The sequence below is a fragment of the Rattus norvegicus genome, chromosome 3, assembly GCF_036323735.1.
Source record: "Rattus norvegicus strain BN/NHsdMcwi chromosome 3, GRCr8, whole genome shotgun sequence".
NCBI lineage: Eukaryota > Metazoa > Chordata > Mammalia > Rodentia > Muridae > Rattus > Rattus norvegicus.
This window is the reverse complement of record NC_086021.1, coordinates 28,843,184-28,857,868: the sequence shown is the minus strand read 5'-3', so window position 1 is coordinate 28,857,868 and position 14,685 is coordinate 28,843,184. Positions and strand designations below refer to the sequence as shown.

Here is a 14,685-nt window from a genome sequence, read left to right as displayed (position 1 = left end):
GAGCTCAGGGTGGTTCTGTGACTACAGGCCAGTAACTGCACGTAGACCTCTTTGCCCAGAAACCCCAGGGACAAACAGAAGACCAGAGAAGCAGGGGCCTGTGTGAGGTCGCACAGTGAGAGTCTCTGCCAGGGTGGTACCACTGATCACTTTGAGCCTCTATTTCTCACTGTAGAGTGGCCCACAGATGGCCTGTGTCCAGGTCTAACGCTTTCTTTGACTAGCTTCAGCTGAAGCTGGGTCCCTCCCAACCTGGGCACAGCTGGAGGCTTAGTACCTTTTAGGTTGCAGTAAGACCTCAGCTTGAGCCTCAGAAAAACAACGGTATACAGCTCATCAGGACTACCCCCATCCTGACACCTGCTCTCCAGCCCTGGCACCCAAGTCGCCCAGCCCCAGTGGCACCAGCTTTCTTTTTTTTTTTTTTTCTTTTTTCTTTTTTCTTTTTTTCGGAGCTGGGGACCGAACCCAGGGCCTTGCGCTTGCTAGGCAAGTGCTCTACCACTGAGCTAAATCCCCAACCCCGGCACCAGCTTTCTAGACCAGCACAACCCTGGGTTTGGATTTGGGTTTGGGGAATGAGCAGAAGGCACCTTGGAAGCTGAGGTCACAGAGATGGCAAAGGCTCTCTCATATTGTCAGGACGTATATCCCACACACCTCTGTCCATCCTCTAGCCTGTTTAGGTTCAGGGTGCTGCTGGGAAACAATCAGGCGTGGGTCTGCCCTGGCAGTGCTCCAGTGCTTACCACTAGGATGTTGGGTACCATCGGATCCTCCCTGCCTCTCTCTCTCTCTCTCTCTCTCTCTCTCTCTCTCTCTCTCTCTCTCTCTCTCCCTCCCTCCCTCCCTCTCCCTCCCTCTCCCTCTCCCTCTCCCCCTCCCCCTCCCCCCCCCTCTCTCTCATATCTGGGGTCACTTCTGGGCTTGCTTCTGGGGCAGAGCTTGTACAAGCACAGCCCTGAGATAGCCTTGGACAGCCTCCCTCCAGATACCTCATGCTGGACCTCCTGCAAGCAGGCGGGGCTAGGCAGCACTTAAAGTGGACTGTGGTATCCATGGCTACCTTATCACTAGTTTCAGAAGTGTGCATGTGGAAATGAACATCAGGGAGGCACGGGGCTGGTGAAGGCCGCAACCAGGAAAGGTCTCTCTAAGTGACCTTTCAAGCACACCACCCAGAACCCTCTAATCAGGATTCAGGGTCCATTAGAGAGACCAGAGCCGTAAGTCATCCAGGGCACTGCAGACAAAGCATTGGATCAGAGAAAGACCCTCAGTGACCCTAAGAGATGGAGGGAGAGGGACAAGGGCTTGACACTTCTGAGACATCTCATGAGGTACGAGATCACCAATGTCACAGGATAGAGCAGAGAAAGCCTTCCAGGAAAGGATAACCAAGGGACTGAAGTCGGATCAGACGCTATGATGAACTCATGAGATTCAATAATAAAAAGCAAGCCGAAAGCACGTCACCGAAAAAAGTCAAAGATTTGAGGGCTGGGGAGATGGCTCAGTCAGTAAAGTGCTTGCCACACAAGCATGAGGACCTGATTTGGATCCCCAGGGTCTGCATGAAAAACTGGTCACAGCAGTAAGGGGCCATATAGTCCTAGCACCAGAAAGGCAGAAGCAGCTGGGTTGTGGAACTCCATGGCTAGCCGACCAAGGCACATTAGTGAGTTCCAGGTTCAATGAAAGACTCCACCTCCAAAAGCAAGGTGGTGAGACCCAACATTAACCTCTGGTCTCTGCATGCACACACATACAAATGCATAGGTACATACATAGATATCTACACACATATAATGTCAATACATTCACATGCATATGTGCCAAAGATTTGCAAAGACCTTCCACCGAGGAAAACATCTGGATGAGAAATGATCAAATGGCAAGATGCCCACTGTCCATCATCAGAGACATGGAAGTGGACACTAGTGGGAGAGCCAGATGCACACCTCAGAATGCTTTCTAAGACATGCCTGGTGCTGGTGACGATGAGGACCAATGGGACCTCTCCCATGCTGCGGAGGGAAGCAAGATGGTCACATTCAGAAAACTTGCCGTGAGAAACCCCTAAGCCCTAAAGCAGCAATTCCAGCGAGTTTACCAAAACGAAACGAGAATTAGAGTTTACAACAAACCATCGCACACTGCCGATTAACAGTCACTTTAACTAGAGCAGCTGGATGCCCTCACAGTGACCGCACTGTGTTCATCCCTGTGGCAGAGGCTGCTCAAGGGAGTCCCTACAACAGGGCAGCATGGCGGTCTGGCAAGCACGGCAGCATGGCAGCATGGCCATCTTAGTCAGGGTTTCTATTCCTGTACAAACAGCATGACCAAGAAGCAAGTTGGGGAGGAAAGGGTTTATTCAGCTTACACTTCCACACTGCTGTTCATCACCAAAGGAAGTCAGGACTGGAACTCACGCAGGTCAGGAAGCAGGAGCTGATGCAGAGGCCATGGAGGGATGTTTCTTACTGACTTGCTTCCCCTGGCTTGCTCAGCTTTGCTTTCTTATGAACCCAGGACCACCAGCCCAGGGAAGGCACCACCCACAGTGGGCTGGGTCCCTCCCCCTTGATCACTGACTGAGAAAATGCCTTACAGCTGGGTCTCATGGAAGCATTTCCTCAAAGGAGGCTTCTTTCTCTGTGATAACTCCAGCTTATGTCAAGTTGACAGAAAAAAACAGCCAGTACAGCATCTTAAATGATTCTTCTGGGGGAAATGAGCCACTTTGAGAAGTCTGCAATCGCCCTTCTCCTTTTATATGGCACTCTAGAATAGGCTAAGCCACAGGGACTATGGGACATGGCTTGCTGACGTTGACGGTTGGAGAGAAAAGAAGGGTGAGGAAGCTCTGGAAGGGCGGGAGCTGTTGCAAGCCTGAGAACAATGCTTCCATGATTCTGTCTGTATCTCTGGATCATGCAGGTAGGCAAGTCCTGCTGTCTGTAAATTATGTCTCGATGTTTATAAAGCAAGTGAGATCATTTTCTTGTGTGCCATTTCACCCTGGAAGTTTCCCACAGCTGCAACCTGAAAAGAACAACTTAAGGAAGAAGAAAGGGCTTATCTGACTCACAGCGTAAGGGTTAGGCCTATCGAGGCACGGAAGTCACATGAGTCAGGACTGCAGGAGCTTAAAGCATCTGGAAGTTGAGTGATAAATTCACTCTGGATGCACTCTGTATTCATTCTCTCTCTCTCTCTCCCTCTCTCTCTCTCTCTCTCAACACACACACACACACACACACACACACACACACACACCATAGACCTGAAAATGAATTTTCATGACCCCAGTCACTAATCTGACAGGTGAAGAAGACAAATGATAGATCGATCGATCGATAGATAGATAGACAGACAGACAGATGACAGATAGATAGATGACAGACTGACAGACAGACAGATAGATAAACAGACAGACAGATGATAGATAGATAAACAGATGACAGACTGACAGACAGATGACAGACTGACAGACAGACAGATGACAGACTGACAGATAGACAGACAGGTGACAGATAGACAGGCAGATGACAGACAGACAGACAGATGACAGACAGATAGACAGATGACAGACAGACAGACAGATAGACAGACAGATGATAGATAGACAGATGACAGACAGATAGATAGACAGATGAGACAGACAGACAGATAGACAGACAGATGACAGGTAGACAGATGACAGACAGACAGACAGATAGATAAACAGACAGGCAGATGACAGACAGAGAGGCAGGTGACAGACAGGCAGATGACAGACAGACAGACAGACAGTAGATGGATAGCGATGCTGCCTGCTGTTGCTGAAGTCTAGGGTCTCTATAGCACAGTAGCACTTGCAGTGGACCGGACAGATGTGGCAGCATCTTCCTTGTCCTTCGGAGCAGATGATGTTACAGACCCCAGCACCAGCCCTGCCAGTCAGCCCTGCACCCTCTCCTTGGTGTCCAGCACAGGTCATGAGGTACAGACAGGGCCTCCAATATATTCTATGGCCACATCTCCGCAGTGAAGAGTGATACAAGCCAGCTTTCTCCTCAGGTCAGCAGGCAGGGCTCAGGGCCAGAGTGGGAGACACTTGGACCTGAAGAGCCTCAGTGGGTGTTTTCTGTAAACAGCCTCTGTGCTGGCAGCCAAGGGCTGTATGTACAAAGGCGGAGACAACAGACTGACAGTGATTTTAGGGGCGCACAAAGTCCTGCCCCCAGATCCACTGGGAAGGGGTTCATGTGGGAACAGGCAGTAACCCGAACGATAAGAACTCCCTTCTCGGGGCTGGGGATTTAGCTCAGTGGTAGAGCGCTTACCTAGGAAGCGCAAGGCCCTGGGTTCGGTCCCCAGCTCTGAAAAAAAGAACCAAAAAAAAAAAAAAAAAAGAACTCCCTTCTCACCAAGGGAGATGTTGAACCGAAACAATATTGACACTGTGGTTGTAGTGAGAGAGGAGGCCATCTCTGGGAGGATGGAGAAAGACCTCCCTGGATTCTGTCCTGGGCGTCCCGGTGGAGTCCTGCTGACAGGAAGCTGAGTACAGGAACAGACTGGATGGAGCACACGCCATGGGTCTCTGTGAGCCATGCAGTATGGCTCTTCATGAGGTGCAACAAGTGCCAGGGCATTACTTTCTGCCAGCCAGGGCCGGACCAAAGGCTCTGCAGAGGGGCGGGTAGCTATTCAGCCTAAAGGACACCTCACTCCTCCAGCCACGAGTGCCCTCTTCTGGCATGGAGAAAAAAGGCAGTGCCTGCTCCAGGCCTCTAGCTCTCTGGCCTGCCTCTCTTTCTGGGATCCCCATTCCTCCCACCTCCTGACTCTCCCTGCCTCCCATCACTCACAGGAAGAAAGAACTAAGTATGAACTGTGTGCCTTGGACCTTTGGGACATGCCATAATTGTGATTGTTTGAGCTGCAATGGGAATTCTGTGAGGCCCACCCTAGAGGTAGGTCTAGATACTTCTGGAGTGTCCTGTGATAGCCCCCCAACAGGGGGAAAACCCCCAAGACCAGGTCATAAGGGGTCTGGCCGCCATTTATTGGTAGCCAGGAATCTTGAAAACAAGAAAGCACTACAGTCCTTCTCCCTGTCCAGGGCCAGCTTAACTCACAGTCAGCTCTCGCCACTCAACAGCACTGCTGGACTATACACCATCTACCATCTAAGGCCTCCCTGCCCAGGGCCAGAGCTAGGCTGGCTGAAGGACAGTGTTACAAACCGCGCTCTCCCAGGTCCTTGGATGAGGCCACAGCACCCTGCCGCATGTGGGGACGGTCTGCAGGGAGCTGACCATCAGGAGATGACATGAGAGTAGGCCAGCAGACCCAGAGTCCACAACAGACAGGCACAAGATAGGCTCCACCAAGGAAGGCCGTGTGAGGACACACTGGGAGGTGGTCAACTCTAGAAGTCAACCCGCTCAACCTCTGAGCTTTCCCCTGCCTCCTCTAGAACCACAAAACACAGAGGCCTGCTGCCAGAGGTGCCTAACAGACAGATTCCACTGTGGTCTCCCAAGGACATCATGAAGGCATCACTCAGTGGCAGGGGCTGTCCACATGGAGGTCAGGCTTCATCACTGCTGGGGCAGCAGTGTGGACCACAGATGCCAACAAGGCCTCCTGGACCACAGTGGTGCTCTGTTGCCAGGGGGATCCCATGGCCATGCAGCCTGTTGGGGCAGAGCAAAGGCATCTTCATAAATTATTACACTACATCCTACCCATCCTGCTGGGCAATGAGTGACGTCAGCCGCCTCCCCCACCTCTCTCTCTCTCTCTCTCTCTCTCTCTCTCTCTCTCTCTCACACACACACACACACACACACACACACACACACACACACACACACATACCTCTCTGTCATCATCTCTCTCTGTCACCATCTCTCTCTCTCTATCACCATCTCTCTGTCACCATCTCTGTGTGTCACTATCTCTCTCTCTCTGTGTCACCATCTCTCTCTCTGTGTCACTATCTCTCTCTGTGTGTCACTGTCACCATCCTCCTGTCACTGTCACTGTCCCTGCCTTCACGTCTCCAGTCCCTCCTTTCTCTGTAGTGCAGGCACAGCTATGTTTTTCTCTTTCCCACTGTTGAGGTCCAGGAGTCGCCCCACAAACCACAGAACACAGGTCTCAGCTAACCAGGGATGGTTTACTGAATGCACACTTCAAGACTGATCAACCAGGATGAGAGCGCAGACTGGAGAGACAAAAGCTGAGCACTGGACATTTCTCAGGGCTTAAAAAGGCTACAACTGAAACGCACAGTGAGCTCATATGCAGGTGCTGGAAGTGCTACCCAGTGGTCGGGCCTGGCTCAAGCCATTTTAGACATAAAATTCATATTGACCTTTACTTTGATGGGTCCTAAGTGAAGCCTGTGGTTCTGGAATTTCTTAAGATTAACAAACCTCAGAACATAAAGAACATATCAGGGCATGTGGTCAGCATGACCCTGCTCTGAGTCAAGTCACTTCTGTGTCAGTGACTGGCAGGCATGTTACAGCAACAATATGAAATAGCTGGGGGCACGGAACAAAATGGCTACAGCTATGCCAGGGGCTGGGCCTCAATGCCCAGGTCTCCATCACACATTGGTTCTTTGTAGTAGCACCTGCCACCCTGACCTTGAGGTGGCAAACAGGCCTGGGTCTGTCGCCAAATCTTCAAAGTCGCTGGACCTGTCTCAAAATATAAGGTAAGATAAGTATTCTTGTATAACAACAGGTTTATATTCTGAGATCTTAATATACATGTGAGGAAAATACATAAGAACCCACCCCAAAATAAGATAGTGGGTAATTAAATAAGATGTGGATATCGGGCTCAGGCCTACACACTCACACACCAGAAAAGTAATGTGTGCTTGCAACCCCAGCACTGGAGGAGCAGAGACAGGTAGGTCCCTGGATTCAATGGCCAGCCAGTGTAGCCTACTCGGCAGGTTCTAGAGCCCCTCTACCCCACCATCCACCCACCTCTCTCAAAAATAAAAATAAGACAAAACAAAACAAAAACCAGTCAATTCAGCAGACCTGATGACCTGAGTTCAACTCCCAGAGCCCCACACATAGAAAACCAGAAGCAGTTGTGCATGTGTCTGCAGTCCCAGTGCCTCTGCAAGGAGCCGGGAGCTGGAGCATCAGCCGGAAGCTGCTGCAGTGTAAGGCCACCTGCAGCACACAGCACTGCAGAAACGAGTGACCTCGAGAGTCCCAAAAGCTGCTGTCTGACCATACATGAATAATGACATGTGCATCCCTTAGCACACCCCACACAGAGATATACACTAAAACAGACAAACAGACGACGGTAAGCTTTATCTTAAAGGTAGACAGATGTCGAGCCTGGTGACACACACCTTTAATCGCAGCACTCGGGTGGCAGAGGCAAGCGGAACTCTGAGTTCAAGGTCTACAGAGCAAGTTCCAGGACAGGCAGGCTACATAGTGAAGCCCTGCCGCAGAAAAACAAAAAAAAAAAAACAAACAAATAATTGATAATGTGGGAAGAAACAACACCCAAGGTTGTCCTCCACACACATGTGCGCATACACACACACCTACGTGCACACACAGAATCATCAACTACAGAAAAATATGCCACGGTGATCTTAGAACCGTCCAACACTAAATGAAGTAGATAGAACTCGAGCGGGAAGGAATTTCTTCTCACAGGTTTCCGGAGGTGCTTTTAATTTGTTTTTGTCTTATTTTAGAAATAGTGTGGAGCAGAGCCAATGCCTCATGTACCTGAGTGAACGCCCTTCCCCTGAGCTACACTCCCAATCCAATTAAAAAAATTAAGATAGAGTCTTACTATTTAGCCCTGACTGACGTGAAACTCACTATGTCTACCAGGCTAGCCTTAAAGTTGTACATATCTTCCTACCTCTGCTTCCCCGGTTTCAGGATTAAAAGCATATGCCACCATTCCTATCCAAATTTAAAAAACTAAAATTCAACTGTACAGTGTAGAAAAGCAACTAGCAGCTGGGCGGTACTGATGCGTACCTTCAATCTCGCCGCTCAGGAGTCAGAGGCAAGTGGATCTCTCCGAGTTCTAGGACAGCCAAGGCTACACAGAAAAACCCTGTCTCCAAAAACCAAAAAAAAAAAAAAAAGAGAGAGAGAAAGAAAAATGATTAGCAGGGTTGAAGAGACAGCTCGTGAATACTGCTTCTGTAGAGGTCCCAGTGCTCAAGTCAGGTGACTCAGGACTGCCTGAAATCCCAGCTTCAGGGGGCCACTCTATTCTGGCCTCCTCCGGCACTGTACATGCACACAGACACATGCACAGACAGACGGATGGATACACACACACACACACACACACACACACACACACACACACACACAATTAAAAACAGAAATCCTGGGTTGGGGATTTAGCTCAGTGGTAGAGCGCTTGCCTAGGAAGCGCAAGGCCCTGGGTTCGGTCCCCAGCTCCGGGGAAAAAAAAAAAAAAGAACCAAAAAACAGAAATCCAGAGGCAGGAGCCAGCAGCTGAGCACTGGCTGCTCTTCCGGAGGACCGTAAAGGCTCATAACCATCTGTAAACTCCAGTCCTAGGGGATGCAATACCCTCTCCTGGCCTCCATGGACACTTGGCATGCATATGGTGCACAGACACACATGCAGGCAAAACACTCACATGCATAAAATAGTAATCTTTAAACAGAAATAAAAATAAAATCTAAAAAAAAAAAAAAAAAGACCCAGGTGTAAAGTTGGCTGAAAGGAGGTGACTGGAAAATGTTCTCCACATTAGACTTTTTAGGTTTAATGGCTTTTAAAGCAAGTATTTATTTACTTACAATCCTAGACTTTTTATTTTTGAAAGACCCACGGACTGGGCTGTGCTCAGCCTGAGCCTCAGCCTGCTGCAGTTGGAGATGGGGGGAAAGGTACTGCTCTGTTAGAGAGCTGGCTTTTTGATGGGCCTCAGGGGTCAGGCCTGGGACAGGAAAGAGCACATTCTGCAGGAACTGGTGCCAGTGAGGACAGAGAAGAAGGAAGTCAGTGGCCTGGAGGCATGCTGGGGCGAGGAATGAAGCTGAGGGGTCTGACCTGCAGGCAGGAAGCTGCAAAAGGATCTCTCTCAAGGAATGGAGAAGAAAGGGGCCCTTAGGCAAAAAAGAGACTCAGCCTCCCACCTTCCTCTGCAGTTAAGAACAGCCGTTGTGTGTTGCTGCATCTTCTAACTCAGCTACACAGGTCTGTCTTGCTCTTGAAGAAAATAAGTTCTTTTATAAAGGGACAGTGTTGGCAATGAGAACTCTACCCCGGACCCTGGGTTGTCCCACCGATGATAGGCACAGACAAACACTGAGCACAGGCAGTGATGGCTTCCAGTTTTGGTTGTGAGCCTAGCCTTTGATGGCTGAGCCATCAGGTCAGGGTTAGTCATTTCTATTGCTTTCTTTAGTAGATGGAGAACTAAGACACAGAGAGCCAAAGGCACTTCCTGGACATCACACAGCAAGTAAGGGACCACCAGAGGAGAAGACCTGGCCTGGCTGGTTCCAATGACTGAGGGTATTGGTGGTGTAATCTCCTGGCTCCTTCCTGGGTTAATAATGGCAAACAAACTCCTCTAGTGGCTGGGACACAAAGCCAGAGACAGGAGGAGATACTCTGAGAATCACCAGAAGTAAATACAGGGGCTCCTGGGGAACTTCAGACACAATAGTTGCCAGTCTGTGAAGCCAGGCACTGGAGCCAGGCAGTCGATCCTGGCAGAGAGGGCTTTGCTAGCCAGAGCTCAGTGCCATACCTCGAGCAGCCTCCACCTGGACTCTACACCCCAGCTGTAGCCATCACCTGACTACACCCTTCTCCTATCACCAGTTCCTTGACCATGCCAGCCACTCAGGTCCCCATGGATACCCTGCTCACTACTGAGCCCTAGTCAGGCCAGTGCCAGACTTTGCAGTAGGTAGGTATTAAGCTGACAGGGCGGGGCTGGAGCGATGGCTCAGAGGTTGAGAGCACTATCTGCTCTTCCAGACGTCCCGGTTCCCCAGCAACCACGCGGTGGCTTCTAGCATCTATAATAATCTGATGCCCTCTTCTGGCATCCAGGTGTGCATGCAGATACAGCACTTGTATACATGAAATAAATAAATCTTTAAAAAAGGTAGGCAGGGCAGTCAGAACGAGGGTTCTGCTGGCCCAGAGGGCCAGGCCCAGCTCTTTCATGGCCCAGTGGCCAGCTAGTGCCTCATATTCTCTCAGCAAGTCTGCCATGCACATGGTTGGGGGGCTGGGAGGCCCAGCATGTGGCTCTGGGGGGCTTAGTAGGTGACTCTCCAAGGACCCTTTGTCAAGCTTTGGCTTTCTGAGCTACTTCTTTGGTGAGAAACAAAAGAGGAAGGGAGAGGAGGAAGAGGAAGGTGGAGAAGGAAGAGAAGGAGGTGGCGTCCTCGTGCCCCCAGATCCCCCGTGCTGAGAAATGGGGGTGGGAAAGTGTGCTGAGTTTGTGAGTATTGCGTTCGTGCGCTACAGGGAACTACGGGGTGTGGTGCTGGCCATCTGGTGACACACAGGAAGTGCGCCTGGTTTTATAACTTGGGCTCCTTCTCAGGAGAAAAGCTGAGCTGGTGAGGAGTCCAGGCAGCGAGGGTCTTTGCTTCATACATCATTCACCAGCCTCTCAGCCCAGAGCCAGGGCGCCAAGGAGTGACCGCTGTGTCCAGAGCAATGTGGTGGCCTATGCTGTGGGCCTTTCCAGTACTGCTCTGTCTCTGTTCCTCCCAGGCCCTGGGTCAGGAGAGTGGTGCCTGTCCAGGTGAGAGGGTCCACTCGGGAAGGTGGACAAACACATTCTGTGTGTGTCTGCACATGTGGCAGCAGTGAACAGGACACTTCAGGAGGGCAGCCTAAGGCCACATCCGAGGCTGCTTGAGTGTTCGTGGGTACAGAAAGCTGTGGGTTTTTTAATGCTACTCAAAGCCACCCCTCTTTTTTTTTTTTTTTTGTCTATGCAGATGTTAAGATCGTAGGTCTGGGGGCCCAGGACAAGGTGGCTGTCATCCAAAGTTGCCCTAGCTTTCCTGGCCCACCTGGACCCAAAGGGGAGCCTGGAAGTCCTGCTGGGAGAGGTAGCAATCTGGATGGGAAAGGGATCCCCCTTCACCTCCCCTTGGTCAGTCTTTCTCCAATCCTACCTAGGAGATGGGATCCAGTTTCATCCTTGTGTTTACAGGGGAACGGGGCTTACAGGGCAGCCCAGGGAAGATGGGACCCGCCGGCAGCAAAGGTAAGAGGGAATTCTCCCATGGGTTTACCTGCTTGAGGTCCAGACACACACACACACACACACACACACACACACACACACACACACACACGTTAAGAATTGTCTAACAAGGGAGCCCAATTGCTCCCTTGTGGAGGCCGGCACTATGAGAACGCCCCTTCTATCTACAGGAGAGCCAGGAACCATGGGGCCCCCAGGAGTCAAAGGTGAGCCTGGTAATCAAGGCTTCTGAGGAAGGGACCAGAAAGGGCTGCTCCACCAGGAGCAATATGGGATTAGGGTGTTGTTGGCTTAAGGGGAGCCTTGAATACAAAGAAGGGTGGATGTTCCCAGAAACATCCCCAAATGATCCCCAAAGCCCCCCTGGCTCATTATGCATAGCAAAATGTTGGGGGCTCACAGACCAGGGGAGAGGCTAAAAGCTGGGGGAGGGGTGAACAGGAGAGGATGTGGCAGGATTCCAGCTCTGGGACAAGGTTGGTATGCTGTATTCCTCCAGGGGAGAAAGGAGAGAGAGGAACTGCATCACCACTGGGTGAGTACACCCTAAAGCCTCTTCTAAACTTTCCAGCATCTCTCTCCCTCTGGCTGTTAGTAAAGGAGAGTGAGCTTTGGGGGCTGAGTAGCATGGTCAGTAGTCTGTGGGCCCAGCTAGCCTCCCAGCCAGCACCCTGACCTATCCCAACTCTGGATACAGTCACAGACCGGACAAAGCATATGCAGCAGCCCAACACACAAAGGAGCCTGAGCCAGCAGGGGCCAACCCAGATGGGTGTGCTGGGCTCCCTAGCAGGGGGGTACAGCACTGACTATGTCATGTGTAATATGGAGTCTAGGGGAGTTATATGTGCTGGGAAGGGACCAAGGAAGAAAATAACATTCAAGTCTCTGCCCAGGTCAGAAGGAGCTGGGAGACGCACTGTGCCGGAGAGGTAAGTGACCTCCCAGCTGGCCCCTCCTACTTCCTGCTAGCAAGAATACAGCAGGACCCCACCCACATTACTGGATCCCCTGCTTGGAGGTCTGACCTCAGAGCATACCCCAGGTACAGGCCAATCCTGCCCACCTCCCCATGGTACAGGGCCCCGGAGCTGCAAAGACTTGCTGACACGGGGGATCTTCCTGACTGGCTGGTACACCATCTATCTTCCTGACTGCCGGCCACTGACTGTGCTCTGTGACATGGATGTGGATGGTGGGGGCTGGACCGTGAGTAAGGAGGCTCAGTGTGGGGCATAAGAAGTTTGCACACAGCAGCTACACTCTGGAGAGCCAAAGGCAGAGAGGCGGCAGAGTAGCCAGAAAAAAAAGAAAAAAGAAAAATGTGGTGCCTTGCCCTCCAAGGACACCCTAAGCACTGACAGGCCAGATCTACAGCTCTATGAAGTGAGTTAAGTGGGCGACAGGACCCCAGTCACAGCAGATGCATCGAAACATGTCAGCCCTGGGCCGCTAGCATCAGCCAATTGCCCCTCAATCCCCTGTATCCCCCGCCCCTGAAACCTCATTCTCACTCAGTTCTTTATAGGAGTGGGAAAAACAAAACAAACCAACAAAAACCAAACAAAAACAACCAGACCTGGACGTACCCCTCGGGTTCCCGCTCTTAGGATCGTGACACCCACAGACTGCCCTGCCCACCCCACAGGTTTTTCAACGACGAGTGGATGGGTCCATCAACTTCTACCGAGACTGGGATTCCTATAAAAGAGGCTTTGGCAACCTGGGCACAGAGTTCTGGTTGGGTAATGACTACCTTCACCTGCTCACAGCCAATGGTGAGGAAGCAGCCTCTTGGCCATCACCTGCCTTCCATTACTCTGCCTGGCCTGAGCCTTTTCCTTCCTTCTACCCATGCTGCTAGGGAACCAAGAGCTCCGGGTTGACTTAAGAGAGTTCCAAGGTCAAACCTCCTTTGCCAAATACAGCTCATTCCAGGTATCTGGAGAACAGGAGAAATACAAGCTGACCTTGGGGCAGTTTCTGGAGGGCACTGCAGGTAAATCACACAGAAAGCTTGAGGCTGTTGGTGGGGATGTGAAAGGGGGCCCACAAGCCGTCCCTGCCCATCTGAGCTGGGCTCCGCCTCGTCCTGAGGGCTGGGCTCTGCCTCGTCCTGAGGGCTGACAGGTCTTTGCAGGAGACTCCCTGACAAAGCACAACAACATGGCATTCTCAACTCATGACCAAGATAATGATACGAATGGCGGGAAGAACTGTGCAGCTTTGTTCCACGGAGCCTGGTGGTACCACGACTGTCACCAGTCCAACCTCAACGGGCGCTACTTGCCTGGCTCCCATGAAAGTTATGCGGATGGCATCAACTGGCTAAGTGGCCGAGGCCACCGCTACTCCTACAAGGTTGCTGAGATGAAAATCCGGGCATCATAAGGTGCCCCAGCCTCCACCCACCCCTGCAGCCATGCCCAGGCCATGTGGGGACACTGAAGGAAGGGGTCACGAGAAGATGGGGTCTGTGGCTGTATGTCGTGTGCTCTGGACACTGTCCAGCACTGACCAGTATGCACTAATAAAGGTCAGAGAAGCAGAGGTGAAAGCCTGTTCGCTGAGAGGGTCTGCAGCATGGAAGGGCAGCAGGCAAGGGACGCGCCCACATCCATGGCCACCTTGAAGCTGAGGCGCAGGGAGCCACCAGTACAGCAGCACTGGGGGTTGGGGTGGGGTCAGCACAGCCTCACAAAACCTGCTTCCAGCAACACATTAGTGAGAGGAAAGGTCAACAAGGCACTGATTTAGTGCCTGCTGTAGCCCTGAACAGAGAAGTGCAGCAAGGGTTTCACAGGGCCTGGAATCTCTTCTACCACAGCAACTCCATGGCCACTCTGGGCACAGGGGACATAGATTTAAGTGACCAGTGCTGAGTATAGTCTAGTCCCAGAAAACAAAAGGCAGATAGATGGAGGATGGTGACCTCAGGAACTCTGGGAGGACAGTGGGCTGAACAGGGGTCCTGTTGACAGATACAGGGAAGCCTTAGGGAGCCTGAGGCTCAGCCAGGAGTCCAGAGGCCCCAGAGGCTCCTAGGCAGGTGCTCACATTGGGCAGATGGTCACACCATACCTAAGAGCAAACTGAGGCCCAAAGGACTGAGTGTTACTGAGAACCATCCTTGGCTCATTCTTTTTTTTTTTTAAAGATTTATTTATTATATATGAGTACACTGTAGTTGTCTTCAGACACACCGGAAGAGGGCATCAGATCTTATTACAGATGGTTGTGAGCCACCATGTGGTTGCTGGGATTTGAACTCAGGACCTCTGGAAGAGTAGTTGGTGCTCTTAACCACTGAGCCATCTCTCCAGCCCCCTTGGCTCATTCTTAAAAAACTAATTTCTATCTTCTGGAAGGTTCAGAGGAGACTACACTGTAGCCCCATAATAA

At 51.3% G+C, this 14,685-nt stretch overlaps 1 protein-coding gene across 3 annotated transcripts; it reads left to right on the top strand.

Moving 5' to 3' along the window:
* The first annotated feature begins 10,427 nt into the window (after positions 1-10,427).
* Fcna (ficolin A) lies at positions 10,428-13,833 on the top strand. 3 transcript variants are annotated; one of them, XM_063284644.1, is made up of 11 exons: positions 10,428-10,503; positions 10,609-10,812; positions 11,012-11,125; positions 11,230-11,283; positions 11,454-11,489; positions 11,783-11,818; positions 12,180-12,215; positions 12,365-12,492; positions 12,932-13,061; positions 13,148-13,282; positions 13,424-13,833. In XM_063284644.1, the coding sequence occupies exons 2-11, from the start codon at positions 10,725-10,727 to the stop codon at positions 13,672-13,674; spliced, it is 1,008 nt and encodes a 335-aa protein (XP_063140714.1). In that variant the 5' UTR covers positions 10,428-10,503; positions 10,609-10,724; the 3' UTR covers positions 13,675-13,833. The 3 variants fall into 3 exon arrangements, with proteins under 3 accessions (XP_063140714.1, XP_008759836.1, NP_112638.2); XM_008761614.1 differs by lacking the exon at positions 10,428-10,503 and having other exon boundaries at positions 13,414-13,833; NM_031348.2 differs by lacking the exon at positions 10,428-10,503 and having other exon boundaries at positions 10,632-10,812.
* The last annotated feature ends 852 nt before the right edge of the window (positions 13,834-14,685 follow it).

Coding starts and splice junctions, on each gene's coding strand:
- Fcna (XM_063284644.1), top strand. CDS start 10,725: ATGTGGTGGCCTATGCTGTGGGCCTTTCCAGTACTGCTCTGTCTCTGT. Junction 11,284..11,453: donor GGGACCCGCCGGCAGCAAAG/GTAAGAGGGAAT, acceptor TTCTATCTACAG/GAGAGCCAGGAACCATGGGG. Junction 12,216..12,364: donor AGACGCACTGTGCCGGAGAG/GTAAGTGACCTC, acceptor CCCATGGTACAG/GGCCCCGGAGCTGCAAAGAC.